General features: G+C 32.9%; 1 protein-coding gene across 1 annotated transcript; it reads right to left on the bottom strand.

Annotated features, from left to right (window-relative positions):
• Window positions 1-10946: 10946 nt before the first annotated feature.
• LOC132067895 (dehydration-responsive element-binding protein 1D-like) lies at window positions 10947-12184 on the bottom strand. Its single transcript, XM_059461297.1, has one exon. The coding sequence runs from the start codon at window positions 12091-12093 to the stop codon at window positions 11461-11463; it is 633 nt and encodes a 210-aa protein (XP_059317280.1). The 5' UTR covers window positions 12094-12184; the 3' UTR covers window positions 10947-11460.
• Window positions 12185-12846: the final 662 nt, after the last annotated feature.

Raw genomic sequence — 12846 nt, forward strand, 5'->3', positions numbered from 1 at the left:
GCCTGAAATTTCCAAATTCTTCCGAAATTGATTTTTTCCCATTCTTAACTCTTACAACACATCATGGAGCTTATTATTTACAATCCTCTACCTAGACTGGGCATGGTTGTCCTCGAAATATAAAATAACGACCGGACGGGTCGTTACAATATCAAATTCAGCAATTGCTTTAGTACAAATAACTTGTTACTGTCAGTCTCCGAAGCATAAAGTGTCTTGAGCTTTTTTCACAAAATTCTAAATGTTTTTTATTTACAATATGGTTTCGGATATTATCTTCAGCTCATTGTCTAATATAATCACAAATTTGAAAGTGCTCAAATTTTCAGTCCTCATCAGACATTGAATCAGATTTGTTAGAAAAAAATACATGAAAATTTATTTTCTTGGCATGTAGAAGATTTTCATCTCGCCTTTCCAAATATAATAATTACTTCCATACAAACAGACCATTTTTTTCATGAGCATTCATCATTCAAATAGAATATTGCCAATAAATATAATTACAAACTCTGATACCACTATGTTGGGGAAACAAGCACCAAATAATGAACGACAAGATGGTAGAGAAAGAAATACCCAAGTAAACTTTTCCAACTATTCAAACTAAGATGAGACCTCAAATACAAGAACAAAATAATTCGGGTATCAACTATGACACAATCAACAATAGATATAAGCAAGGTAAATAGACAATTGTAAGAGACACGAAAATTTACATGGAAAAACATCTTCAATGTGCAAAATAAAAAACTACGTGACCAAAGTTCCACTGAATCAATGAGAGAATTACAAAGTTCTTCAGAACAACTACATATCAATGCAAAAAGTGGAGCAACAACAAAATAAGAGTAGATAGGAGAGAAATCACAAAAAAAGCAGCTATTATATTAACTATTTGAAATCTGAAGCTACATGACTAAAAATTATGCTTGGAGTTTCTAATCTAACATCAGGATGTGAAGAAAATCCTGTTCAAATATTAGCTTGATCCAATAAGAAACAGTGCTATCGAAATTTAAAAATGACTGCTCAAGCTGATTTTTTTTAATAGAAAATTCATCAACTTCTCTCTCGTTTTTTCTTGAAAAATAACTATTCATGACCTAAGTACTAAGTAACCTTAGAAAGTGGATGCCAATCTTATACAAAAATAGGGTGAGGACTACTTGCAAAGACTTGTAATTGTGACGTTTTCGTCTGATAAGGTATCAAACAAAATTATACTATTACAAATGATAGATTTGTGTTGTAGCATTTATTTGAACCTTTTTATGTAAATGACTCATACATTGACTAGATTATTTTAACTTTTGATATTTTGCAGAGTTCACTTATTGCACAATGCCTTGAGAATATAAACTTGAGTAGTTAAATTTATATATATTGGCGGCTAAAAAGAACTCATACTATCAAGTCATTTTAAATCAATTATAAAATATTTCTATTGTAAGCATGGAATAATAATCTACAAAATATGATAACCTGTTACAAGCAGTATAAAATAACAACGTGAAAATCTTTTATATATTTGAATCTCCATACAATTGTTAGTCCAAATATGCTCTTGATTTAATTGGATCTCCCAATTAACCTAATGAGCTGATTAATAAGTGGAAAACGGTCACATATGCTATTAAGTATGCGAAATTGAACACATATGACATTCGTTAATAGTTTAATATTTCTCTCACATTTCATTTCTACTCATGTTTATGTAACAACAAAAGCCATGTACCAACCTAAAAGGACGAGATAATTTGCACCATGTTAGTATCATTCATGGGTGCCATTAACGAACGACATATTTGCTCAATTTTGCATACTTTAAGGGCATTTTCGCCTTTTTCGCTTATTAATCAGCTAATTAGGTTAATTCGGAGCTCCAATTAAATTAAGGACACATTTGGACCAACTATTGAACGATGATGGCATATATGAGTTAAGCTATTCACGAAAGGCATATATGCTCAATTTCGAATACTTTAACGTCATATATTTGGATCAATATTTAAATTAATAACGATGAAATGTGCGGGATAACATGAGATCATTATTTTTTCTTTGTTAATTGTTCACCTCCTTCATTTAATTATTACTTTGATATTAGATTGGTGCTTTTTTTAAAAATCTACCCTTTTGAAAAGAAAAAAAATCAAATTTTCTTTTTAGAAATTTTTAATAGAAAATTTTGCAACTTGGCTAAAAGTAAAATATCTAGTCATTTTGGCCCAACTCTTAACTTCTTCCTACTCCTTTTGTTTTTACATAGTACAACATAATACTTCTTTGCTTCGTTAACTCCTTCTCCACAACGACTGTTTCTTTGCTTCGCTTCAGCATTAGTGATATTGTGGAAGAACTTGCTAGAAGAATCAATCCACATTGGAGAAGCTTCAGAGCTCGAGAGTTTGAAAATCATATATGAAAAAATAGTGCGAGGAATCAACTAGGTGTGTTCAAAACCTGTTGTTATTGTTTGAAGGAACCTTTTTATTGAAATTTTAGCATATGAAGTTGACTTGAATCGTAAACAAAAATTTCGAAGCTACTTTGTAAAGAAAAGACACTGAGTTCATTGATTTATTAGATGTAACATCAACCTGATTTTTTTGTTTTGGTTGATTGTTTTGTTTTAGGTGTTGATTGGAGCTTTTGTTTCAAATTTTAACTCATTTAGAACAAAATTGAGGGAGTTGAGTTGGACTTACATTCGGATTTTAAATACGTAGGGACAGATTGGAAGAAGAGTTGGTGTATATATATGTGTATATCATGATTTATACACATATATATCCCCTATATATCTATGTATATTGCGTATCCGTGTGTGTGATATATATTTATGTACTATAATATACAAAGATATATATATGAAATACACGTGCATAGCGACGTTTTCCCAATATTCGATTTGAGCAACGATTTGTAATTCCAAATCAATCTAAATCACCTCCAATCCACCTCAAATTTTTTATATAGCGTCATCATATATTTTCAGTAAATTTTAACTACACTCACTAAAAGAATCATTTTTCTTGGGTAGACCCCAAATCAATCTCGAAGACTATTTGTTTAATGAAATGATTTATGGCCACACAACCGTTTAAGGTTTGTTTTAGATCCCATATTTAAAAAAATTCTTATCTTTCTGAAACTTTGTATCTAGTCAAACGTGCCTATAAATTATGACGTAGGGAGTAACAAACTTGTTTTAACAAATTAAAATATGTACCAAACTTTTCTATATTATCAGTAGATGTTATTTAAACTGAATTTTGAATATGAAGAGTTGTGATACTAGTTGACTACCACTAATATAACGCAATACATAGTGATGAGGTACCACCAAAGAATGTGGTGCACAACGAATGAGTTTTCATTCTTAACTGTAGTGCCTTGATCTTGAGATAAAGAAAATTTGATAGAGAGAGAACTTTTCGCGAATGGGTGCTTCCAAGACGAATCCAAATATCCAATGGATATCGGTACCAGGTAGGAAACCAATCAAAAGACGTAGTGATAAAAAGGTGCAAAACACAAAAACACAATCATCTTAGAGTTGTTCAAAACATCATAATCCTATTGGATTAGACGCACATAACTTTAGCTAATTTTCTAGACGGCTTGACAAGATAGATAACTAGCTACACGATTGCATTCATTAATTGCGACGATTTCTATCATCTGGTCTCTTTTTTCCTTCTTTTCCCCATTTTTCTTCATCTTTTTTGTTTTCCTTTTGCAAATTTCCTTGTGTTTATCACCTTGTCTGTTTATTTTCCAATATTTTGTTGTTTTGTAAGTTCATTTCCCACCTTGTAAAAGTGGAAGTTAAATAAAATTCGTTTCTAATATATAGTACTACTAGTAGTAAATATACTCGACCCCTCAACTTTGATTTTTGCGGTTTATATTTATGACTGAAGTGCTAGATTTAGCCCTGAATTTTCTACATTATATTTTGAATTGTATTATAATTGTATTTACTTTAAAAAGGTTTCTTGGTGGAAAAAGACTCTTCCATATATGTCATTTTTTTTGGAAAAGTTTTGGTTTGATGCATAACACAATAACATTTACAGTTTAGTCATTAAACAGTCTTGTTTATGGGGAGACTATCACCTCAATAGTTTTTATACTATTAAGTATTAGTTATATATATATATATATATATATAGATCAATTGACCAAACCATATATGATATTGTGTTTCTTTCAGTATAGTTCCCTTTGCCTGATTTAACGACTTTCAAAATTTACAATTATTAGTTTTCGCATGACGCCTTGTTATTTCGATCCAAACATGAAGTTGCAACTCTTTTGCTTGAAAATTAAATTCCAGAACTAGGGAATGATTAAACTTGCTTTAATTGTGTATTCAATGTCCTTAAGGAATGGTGGCAGAATTCTCAACGGCCTGAAACAAAAAGAGAAAGAAAGATATAGCTGTCTGAATTATTTAAACCTGCTCTAGGAATGCGACACTATTTAATTACACAGTACCTTTCTGTCTTGAGATATTTTGAACCTAAGATTACATAAAGATATATAATCTGTCCAAACTAGAAAGATTCACAAGTAACTGCATCAGCAGAAACCCATACACTTAAACTCGATATAGTTGAGCCGCTCCTGACTTTGCTCGGACGAATACTGATATGGCTACAGGTTAACACTGGTCATTAATTAGCTTATGTGGTAGCAGTGGTTGAAAACAAATGGGGTTTCGATACACTAAGGAGAAGTGCCAATTTGTTAAAGGGGAAAGGATTGGTAACTTTGTGTAGGGTGCTAATGTTTTATGGGATTGTGATTCGAATAATGACGGTTTGTTGGGAAGTGATGGTTATCTTTGTGATTTATTTACTTGCTGTTAGTCAATGGATGAGGTTGGGGTGATATTGCCGAGTGTGAGCTTTTCAATGATGGGATTTATAATGAATCATTATATTGAGTTGTACATGCAATGCAAGGACTAGGATGGCGAAAATTTGCCCTTGGACGATCATAACAATCATGCTATTATGCAGTAGGAGTATTTGATTAATAATGTTATTTTGGTAGTTCTCTAGTTTCTGTTTTTATTTTTATTTTTTATTTGTCTAGGTTCTTTGATTTTCAAACATGGTACGTAAATTTGAGTTCTTTCCATTATCTACGTATTTACTCTAAAATCTTCTTCCCATTCTCTTCTTGCAACATTAATTAAAGATTAAAGATAGTGGTTTTGATTTTGAGCATTACTAATTAGCTATTTTTATGTTGACCAGTAACGTGAGCTCACATAGTGGGTGTAAAATTCACATGTGCATAGTTAGATAAGAATCTGCATGTTATATTAGTATGAAGGGGAAAAAATAATTTCCTGAATAAGTGGAAAACCTATATTTATGTAATTTTGACTACAATTCTATTTAAACATGAATTAAAGAAGCTAGTGAATATCAAATCCTAAATATTTTTGGTTCCCGACTCCAACTTTGAATTAATCTTTTCATTATCCAGTAATTAAAGTTGTATATGCATGGTTTTTTTAATTTTTTTTTGTGTATGTTGTAACACTTTTCTCCAATCTTTGAATTAGTGATGCACTTCTCAAGTTCTCATCAATTTTCAATTGTTAAAGCACTTCTAAATTCTAATCAACTCTCAATTGTTGAAACACTTCTCTTTAAGTTTTAATTGTTGATGGACTTCTCACCAACTTCCAATTGTCGAAAGACTTCTCTTCAACTTCCACTCTGTTGATACACTTGTCAACAACTTTCAATTTATTGATGCATTTTATCACCAAACTTTCAATTTGTTAATGCACTTTACATTAACTTCTAACTGTTGATGCACTTTGTCATCAACTTCCAATTTGTTAATTTACATTATCACTAACTTTCAATTTGTTGATGCACTTGTTACCAGCTCTCAATTTATGATGCAGTTGTCACCAACTTCCATTAATTTTCTTATAACTCACTTCTCTCCAATTGCATTAAGTATACGGGTTGTTTGCTTATTTTAAATTCTTAGCTAATTAGTTCTATCTATTATGTAAAATTCGATTAGATGTGGTTATCTTATGGGTGATCTAACAGTGTGAAAAAGTCTTCACACCGTTAATGAATAAATCAATTAATTGTTTTTTAAATTTAACTTCTATGCAATAATAATGTTTCTTTTACACTATCAAATTAGTTTCAAGATAAGTACAAATAACTAGCCGCATAGAATTAATCACCTAGAATATAAGGTACGCAATTTATTATAACAAATAAATCATATTGATAATTATATTCTTTATATTATCATTATATCTTAGTTATATCTTCCAACTTTAACTGTACAAGTGAGGCTAATATACCAGGCCGGGATAGACGGGGTAGATGGGGAATCACAGAAGATCAAACATATGCTATTTGTAACACTAGATCTGAAAGTCTTGAACATTTATTCTTTGGCTGTAAATTTTCTGAACACATCTGGAGTAAATTTTCCATGGATAATAGTTAGTGAACTAGTATCCATATAGCTATGTTCACTTATTAGTTTGTTTTTGTTGTTATTAGAAAGCTAAGTGGTTAATTGTAATTGGGGTCGTCATCTACTATCCAATTACAGTTATTTTTGTTGCTCCTATTGGTAATAAAGTTTCCTAATTACCCAAAAATACAATAAATGACATAAACATGAATATGAATGTTAAATTGACACAGCTTATAATTAAGTTGCACTTTCTAGTTCGACGAATTAAACACTTCACAGTTCAATATAGATCGGGTGTTCATGCCCAGCTTAGACTCATTTTTTTAGAATACTTTATGACATTACCATGAATATGAAAACTCGTCGAAAAGAGTTATAATTGTTTACCCTAAAAAGGTAACAATTGAATTTATACGCGGTTTAAAGGATACGTGGTTTAATCTGTTGTTAACGTACCGAAATATGAAATACGTAATGAAATATGGAATAACAATCAGTTAACAATCAATCGTATGTGACAAACAAAAATAGAAATGGCCTGTATCGTGTATTGATTGAAACTGAGAAATTGGTCCGGTTCAGAGTATGAAGCTATGTGCCCGAGCCAATTTGCTATATAACTTGAACTAGCATATTAAATTTTACAAAGTAAGAGTACGAGAGTAAAATCAGATGCCTCCTAATGAGAGGGTTTATCTCTATTTATAGTACAAGAGTTAAAACCTATGGTAAAACATACTAATTACTGCTATTAACGGCGCCACAACAGCTGTAGCGTAACGGACGGCGGGATGGGCGGCGAGAAATCTGACCCATCACGGATTTCTGTTGTTGATGCTAGCCGGCATCACTTCGGCCTAATGGACTAACGATCCCTCGGACTTCATTTCATCCGAATCACCGAGCTCGAACCAACGTCACATTTTGAAGTCCACGTTCCTATTTTGCTCTGACCTCTCGTTGGATGGTCATGACTTTTTTACCCCGGTTTTTACCGTATAAAATAACAATAGATTTAAATTGTACTCATTAATATGATCTTTAATATATATAATATATAAAGGTTACTTGTTATCATGATGGTTGTACTGGTACATCTGGCTGTTTGGTTGTCTGCCATGTAGATAATAGGCTAAGCCCAGTTATGATTTCAACGAGGTCCTTACATTAACATCACTGAATATGGGCTACCAAAGTCCCATGATCAGCAGAACATTCTGCGGTTGTAAAACATTACGTAAAATTTAGATGCTCATAAAGCTACTACAGAATTAAAAGTTAGAAATTTTAGTTTTTTCAATATCAAAATGGCAAAATGTTTCATTCTAGAATATACTGAACATTTTGTGAGAGATGAATAGCTCCAAATTAATTAACGTAACTTGCGGACTTGTTTCATTCAAATACAATGGCTTGAAAATAACAAAGCTAATTTTCTTTTCACATGCCTAAACCAAGTCAACAAATTATAATTAGATGACCATGTTAACGCTATAATAGTCTTGTCCGCACCAGTCGTCCAGCTAGGCCACATTGATTAATTTGCATTAAGGTGGAGCCACTTTCTAATAATAGGACTACGTGTTTTTTCGATTTGTGGTTGGAAATATCTACATTGGTACTAAATTGGCAAAATACATCAAAACCCCCCTAAACTATACCCGAAAAGTCATTTTCACACTTAAACTATCGTGGCGACCCATTACACACCTAATATATGAAAAAGTGATATCTCGTTACTCCTTATATAATATATGACCACAGACTAGGAGAGAGTGTACACACTCTCTCCCCACACATCGCCACGTCGTTAACACACGCACCACGTCAAAAAAAAATCCTTTAATTTTTAATTTTATATTTTTTTCCTTTCCCCCCTCCCCCACCCTCCCATTCTTCTTTATCCCCTCCTCCCCCACCAATCCGCCACCACTACCGCCGCTATTACATCAACGGTGGCGAACCACTCCTTTCGCCCTTGCCATTCTCCACCACCAAGAATCAAAGTGCGGATCATATATTTAATCACCCACCTTCAAACCCACCACTAATATCATTTCAATCACTAGAAAATTCAAGCTATACAAATTAAATTCAAAATGCTCTCTTGCATCCAACTGCTCATATATTTAAATATTCACCCAAATAACCAATAATCTACACAAAGAGACAGAGACAAGCATTATGAAAGAGAGCTCTCGGCAGTGACGGGGAGGACGAGCAGTCCTTGCCATTCTTTTTTTTTTCTTTGAAAATAGCTTGATGAAATTTGTTCTTTTCTTTTTTTGGCTTGTTTTCATGTACTGATGCAAAAAAAATTGAAATTGGATATTTTGTTTAGGTGCTGGCATTGGTTGTGGATTTGGGGTAGGATGGGGTTTTGGAGGTTTGCTTCTTTCTTTTTTGAACTTTCCATTTTGGGTTATGGAGGAAATGAGGGGAAGAGAGAAAAACGGGATGGGTGGGGTTGGAAGAAAGGGACGGGTGGGGGAAGGGGTGGGGAAATGAAGAAGAAAGGGACGGGTGGGGGGGGGGGTTGGGGGTGAGGGTGGGATAAAAAAATTATAAATTTGGTATTAAAAAAAAAGAAAAATGAATTAAAACGCGCTTATTTTTTAGTTATTTTTACATTTTATGCCACATCAGCTCTCAGGGAGCAAATAATATCACTTTTTCATATATTAGGTGTGTAATGGGTCGCCACGATAGTTTAAGTGTGAAAATGACTTTTCGGGTATAGTTTAGGGGGGTTTTGATGTATTTTGCCGTACTAAATTAAAACTTGTTTAAATCCCCATCCAATTATTGAGTACGAAAATAGGCATATCTCTATTTTGAGACATACGAAAATAGGCATATCTCTATTTTGAGACTTTGAGCATTCCCATTGCATATAATTAAACTGTCAAAGAAGTAATAATCATATTTAATTATTTAAATATAACTCCATAAAGACATGTCAGCATCAGTTTCGGCATGATCTCCAATTTCTAAACATTGTCTTAGGTTCAAAATATCCCAAGGCAGAAAGGTAAATTCCAAGTCTTAAGTGTGGTAACTTGTGAATCTTTCTAGTTTGGACTACTTATCAATCTTTGGCATCAGTAATTGCTGAATAAATATAATTAAATTGTATTGCATCTATTTTTTCTATTTCTACTACTATATACTAGAGTAGGTTTGCCCTTGCATAGCATGGATCCAATAAATTGTACAATTATATATTTTTTTTTCACTGGTGTTTGGTATTCATTTTGGTGCATGATCTAAGGTCTTGTTTTAACATGAATGTTTTCTTTTTTCCAAAAAATATTTTAAAACACCATTTGGTTATAAATTAGAGTGATTTTTTAATTTTTTTGAAGATGAGTTTCAAGTTTGAAAAATAATTTTGACCAATTTTAAGTAATTTTTTTCGACACACAAAATTTTGTAGTTTTTCAAATCATGCATGTCCAAACACCAATTCGATTTTCAAACTAGTTTTTTTTTTCCAGTATAACATTTTTTATGTCCAAACGCCTACTAATTTTACATATATTTTAATTATAAAAAATCCTAAATATACTGAGGACACGGTGTTTTATTTATTGTTATGTTTTAAGTCAAAAATTCATTATTCTAGTCATTAAGTGAAATTTTTTAAGTACTTTTCTCAATTATGAATTTACAGTAATGACTTTTTACAAACTATTTAATGTATATGTTGAATTTAGTTCTCTTACCAAATTAACATTATTTGTATGCCATATAGTCATACAATTAGTGCGAGCAAATAAAGAATTTTTTTAAGTCACTTGTAGCATGCCCTTTTATACCATATGGATAATCGAGACAAAAAATGAGTAGTAGGCCCGACCTATTTGTTGGTTGTACATCTGGCTGTGTTTTCGATTGTCCGCCATGTACTGATGTACATTATAGGCTAAGCCTAATTATGATTTCAGCGGGGCAATTTGCAGGATTGTTATTCGCTGGCGGTGGTCTTTAATTTTTGTCCCTTAAATTGGTGGTCTTTAACTTTTTCTATTCGTTAAAAGTTTCTTGATTTCGGGTTCGAACTCCCGCTCAGTTAATTTTTTTTTTTAAAAATTCGTAAGGCAAAGTTTTGCAAATTCCACCTTAAGGCAAAATTTTGGCCTTAAGACAAAACTTGCATGGCCAGAATTCAGAATTTGCATGGGCAGATTTGGAAAATTCTGCCTTAAGGAAGAATTTGCATGGGAAGAATTTTGTAAAATTCTGCCATGCAATTTTTTTTTTTTTTACTGAGCTGGAGTTCGAACCCAAAACTTCGGGTATTAGGCGAAGGGCAAAACTTAAAGACCACTAACTTAAAGGGCAAAAATTAAAGACCACCCCAAATGAAGGGTAATCCAGGGAAAAAAATGATTTCAACGAGGTCCATACGTACGTTAACATCACTGAGTATGGGCTACAAAAGTCCCATGATCGGAAGAATATTCTGTGGCTGTAAAACATTAAAATTTAGATGCTCATAAGGCTACTACGAAAGAAGTTGGAAATTTTATTTTTTTCAATATCAAAATGGCAAAAATTAATCCCTCCGTCCATTTTACCTGTCATGTATACCAAATTAACGTAGCTTGCGGACTTGTTTCATTCAAGTACAATGGCTTGAAATAACAAAGCTAATTTTCTTTTCACTTGCGTAAACCAAGTCAACAAATTATAATTAGATGACCATAATGACGCCATAATAGTCTTGTCCGCACTAACGTCCATCTAGGCCACATTGATTAATTTGCATTAAGGTGGAGCCACTTTCTAATAATAGGACAACATAGGACTACATGTTTTTCCGATTTGCGGTTGGAAATTTCTACGTTGTCTCTAAATTACAAACTTGTTTACATCCCCGTCCGATTATTTACGAAAATAGGCATATCTCTATTTTGAGACTTTGAGCATTCCGATTGCACATAAACTGTCAAAGAAGTAATAACCAGAATTAATTATTTAAATATAACTCCATAAAGACATGTCAGCATGATCAGTTTCGGCATGATCTCCGATTTCTAAACATTGAGGTGGAGGTAGCATCATTCCTTGGGCTAAATTCGCAAGTAATCCTGGCATGTAGTAGAGCGCTTCCTCATCCACAAAGAACATACTTTGTGGCGTTTCAGGACTGTATATGTATTCTCCTGAAACTCTTTCCGACTTTAGTGGCAGTCGGAAAGATTCGGCGGCTTGAGCGGCCGCCTTCTGAATATCCTTGGTGCAGGAGGAAGCTGGGATAGGCAACCTCCAAGTAGAGTCAGCAAAGTTCAAGCAAGCAGAACGACCCCTCAAGGCTATAGCTGCCACGTCATGAGCTCTAGCCGCCATTTCTACCGTTGGGTATGTGCCAAGCCAAAGCCTTGATTTTTTATTGGGTTCTCTGACTTCACAAACCCATTTATCTGAATTTCTTTTTCTCACTCCCCTGTATATTGGATGTCGAGTTTCCTGAAACTTCTTCCTCCCGGCTCTCTTTTTAGGGTTATTTGAAGCTAACATCACTGACGAATATTCAGTAAGATTAGATGAGCTGCTAGTATTATCAGACTCATTAAGTGGGTCCGAAAAATTGCTTCGAAAAATATCCATTTTTGGTGAATGTTGGTTGAGAGAGTAAGAAAGTAGTGTTAGATGTTTTCTTCAGGTAGAGGTTTTTGCTTTATTTGTTCAATGTGATAAATTGGTTCTATATATTTATAGTGAAGTGAAGCATTATTAATTTGAAGCTAAGAAATGAACACGGAGTTTAAGTGTGAAAAAAGGAGAGGCTGGATTTTTTTAGGGGCCCTCAACATATCCTAAGCCAGAAAGGTCTGCTAATGCATTTATCTTTTTGTCTTAGGTTTCAAAATATCCCAAGGCAGAAAGGTAAATTCCATGTCTTAAGTGTGTGGTAACTTGTGAATCTTTCTAGTTTGGACTACTTATCAATCTTTGGCATTAGTAAATGCTGAATAAATATAATTAAATTGTGTTGCATCTATTTTTTCTATTTCTACTACTATATACTAGAGGAGGTTTGCCCTTGCATAGCATGCATGCATCCAATAATTGGTACAATCATATTTTATTTTTTTGGTATCTCACTGGCGTTTGATATTCGTTTTAGTGCATGATCTAAGGTCTTGTTTGAACCTGAATGTTTTCTTTTTTTCAAAAAATATTTTAAAACACCATTTGGTTATAAATTAGAACGATTTTTTGATTTTTTTGAAGATGAGTTTCAAGTTTGAAAAATAATTTTGACCAATTTTAAGTAATTTTTTTCGACTCACAAAATTTTGTAGTTTTTCAAATAATGCATGTCCAAACACCAATTCGATTTTCAAACTAGGTTTTTTT

This window comes from Lycium ferocissimum, chromosome 8 (assembly GCF_029784015.1).
Source record: "Lycium ferocissimum isolate CSIRO_LF1 chromosome 8, AGI_CSIRO_Lferr_CH_V1, whole genome shotgun sequence".
Taxonomy (NCBI): Eukaryota; Viridiplantae; Streptophyta; class Magnoliopsida; order Solanales; family Solanaceae; genus Lycium; species Lycium ferocissimum.

Coding starts and splice junctions, on each gene's coding strand:
- LOC132067895 (XM_059461297.1), bottom strand. CDS start 12,093: ATGGATATTTTTCGAAGCAATTTTTCGGACCCACTTAATGAGTCTGAT.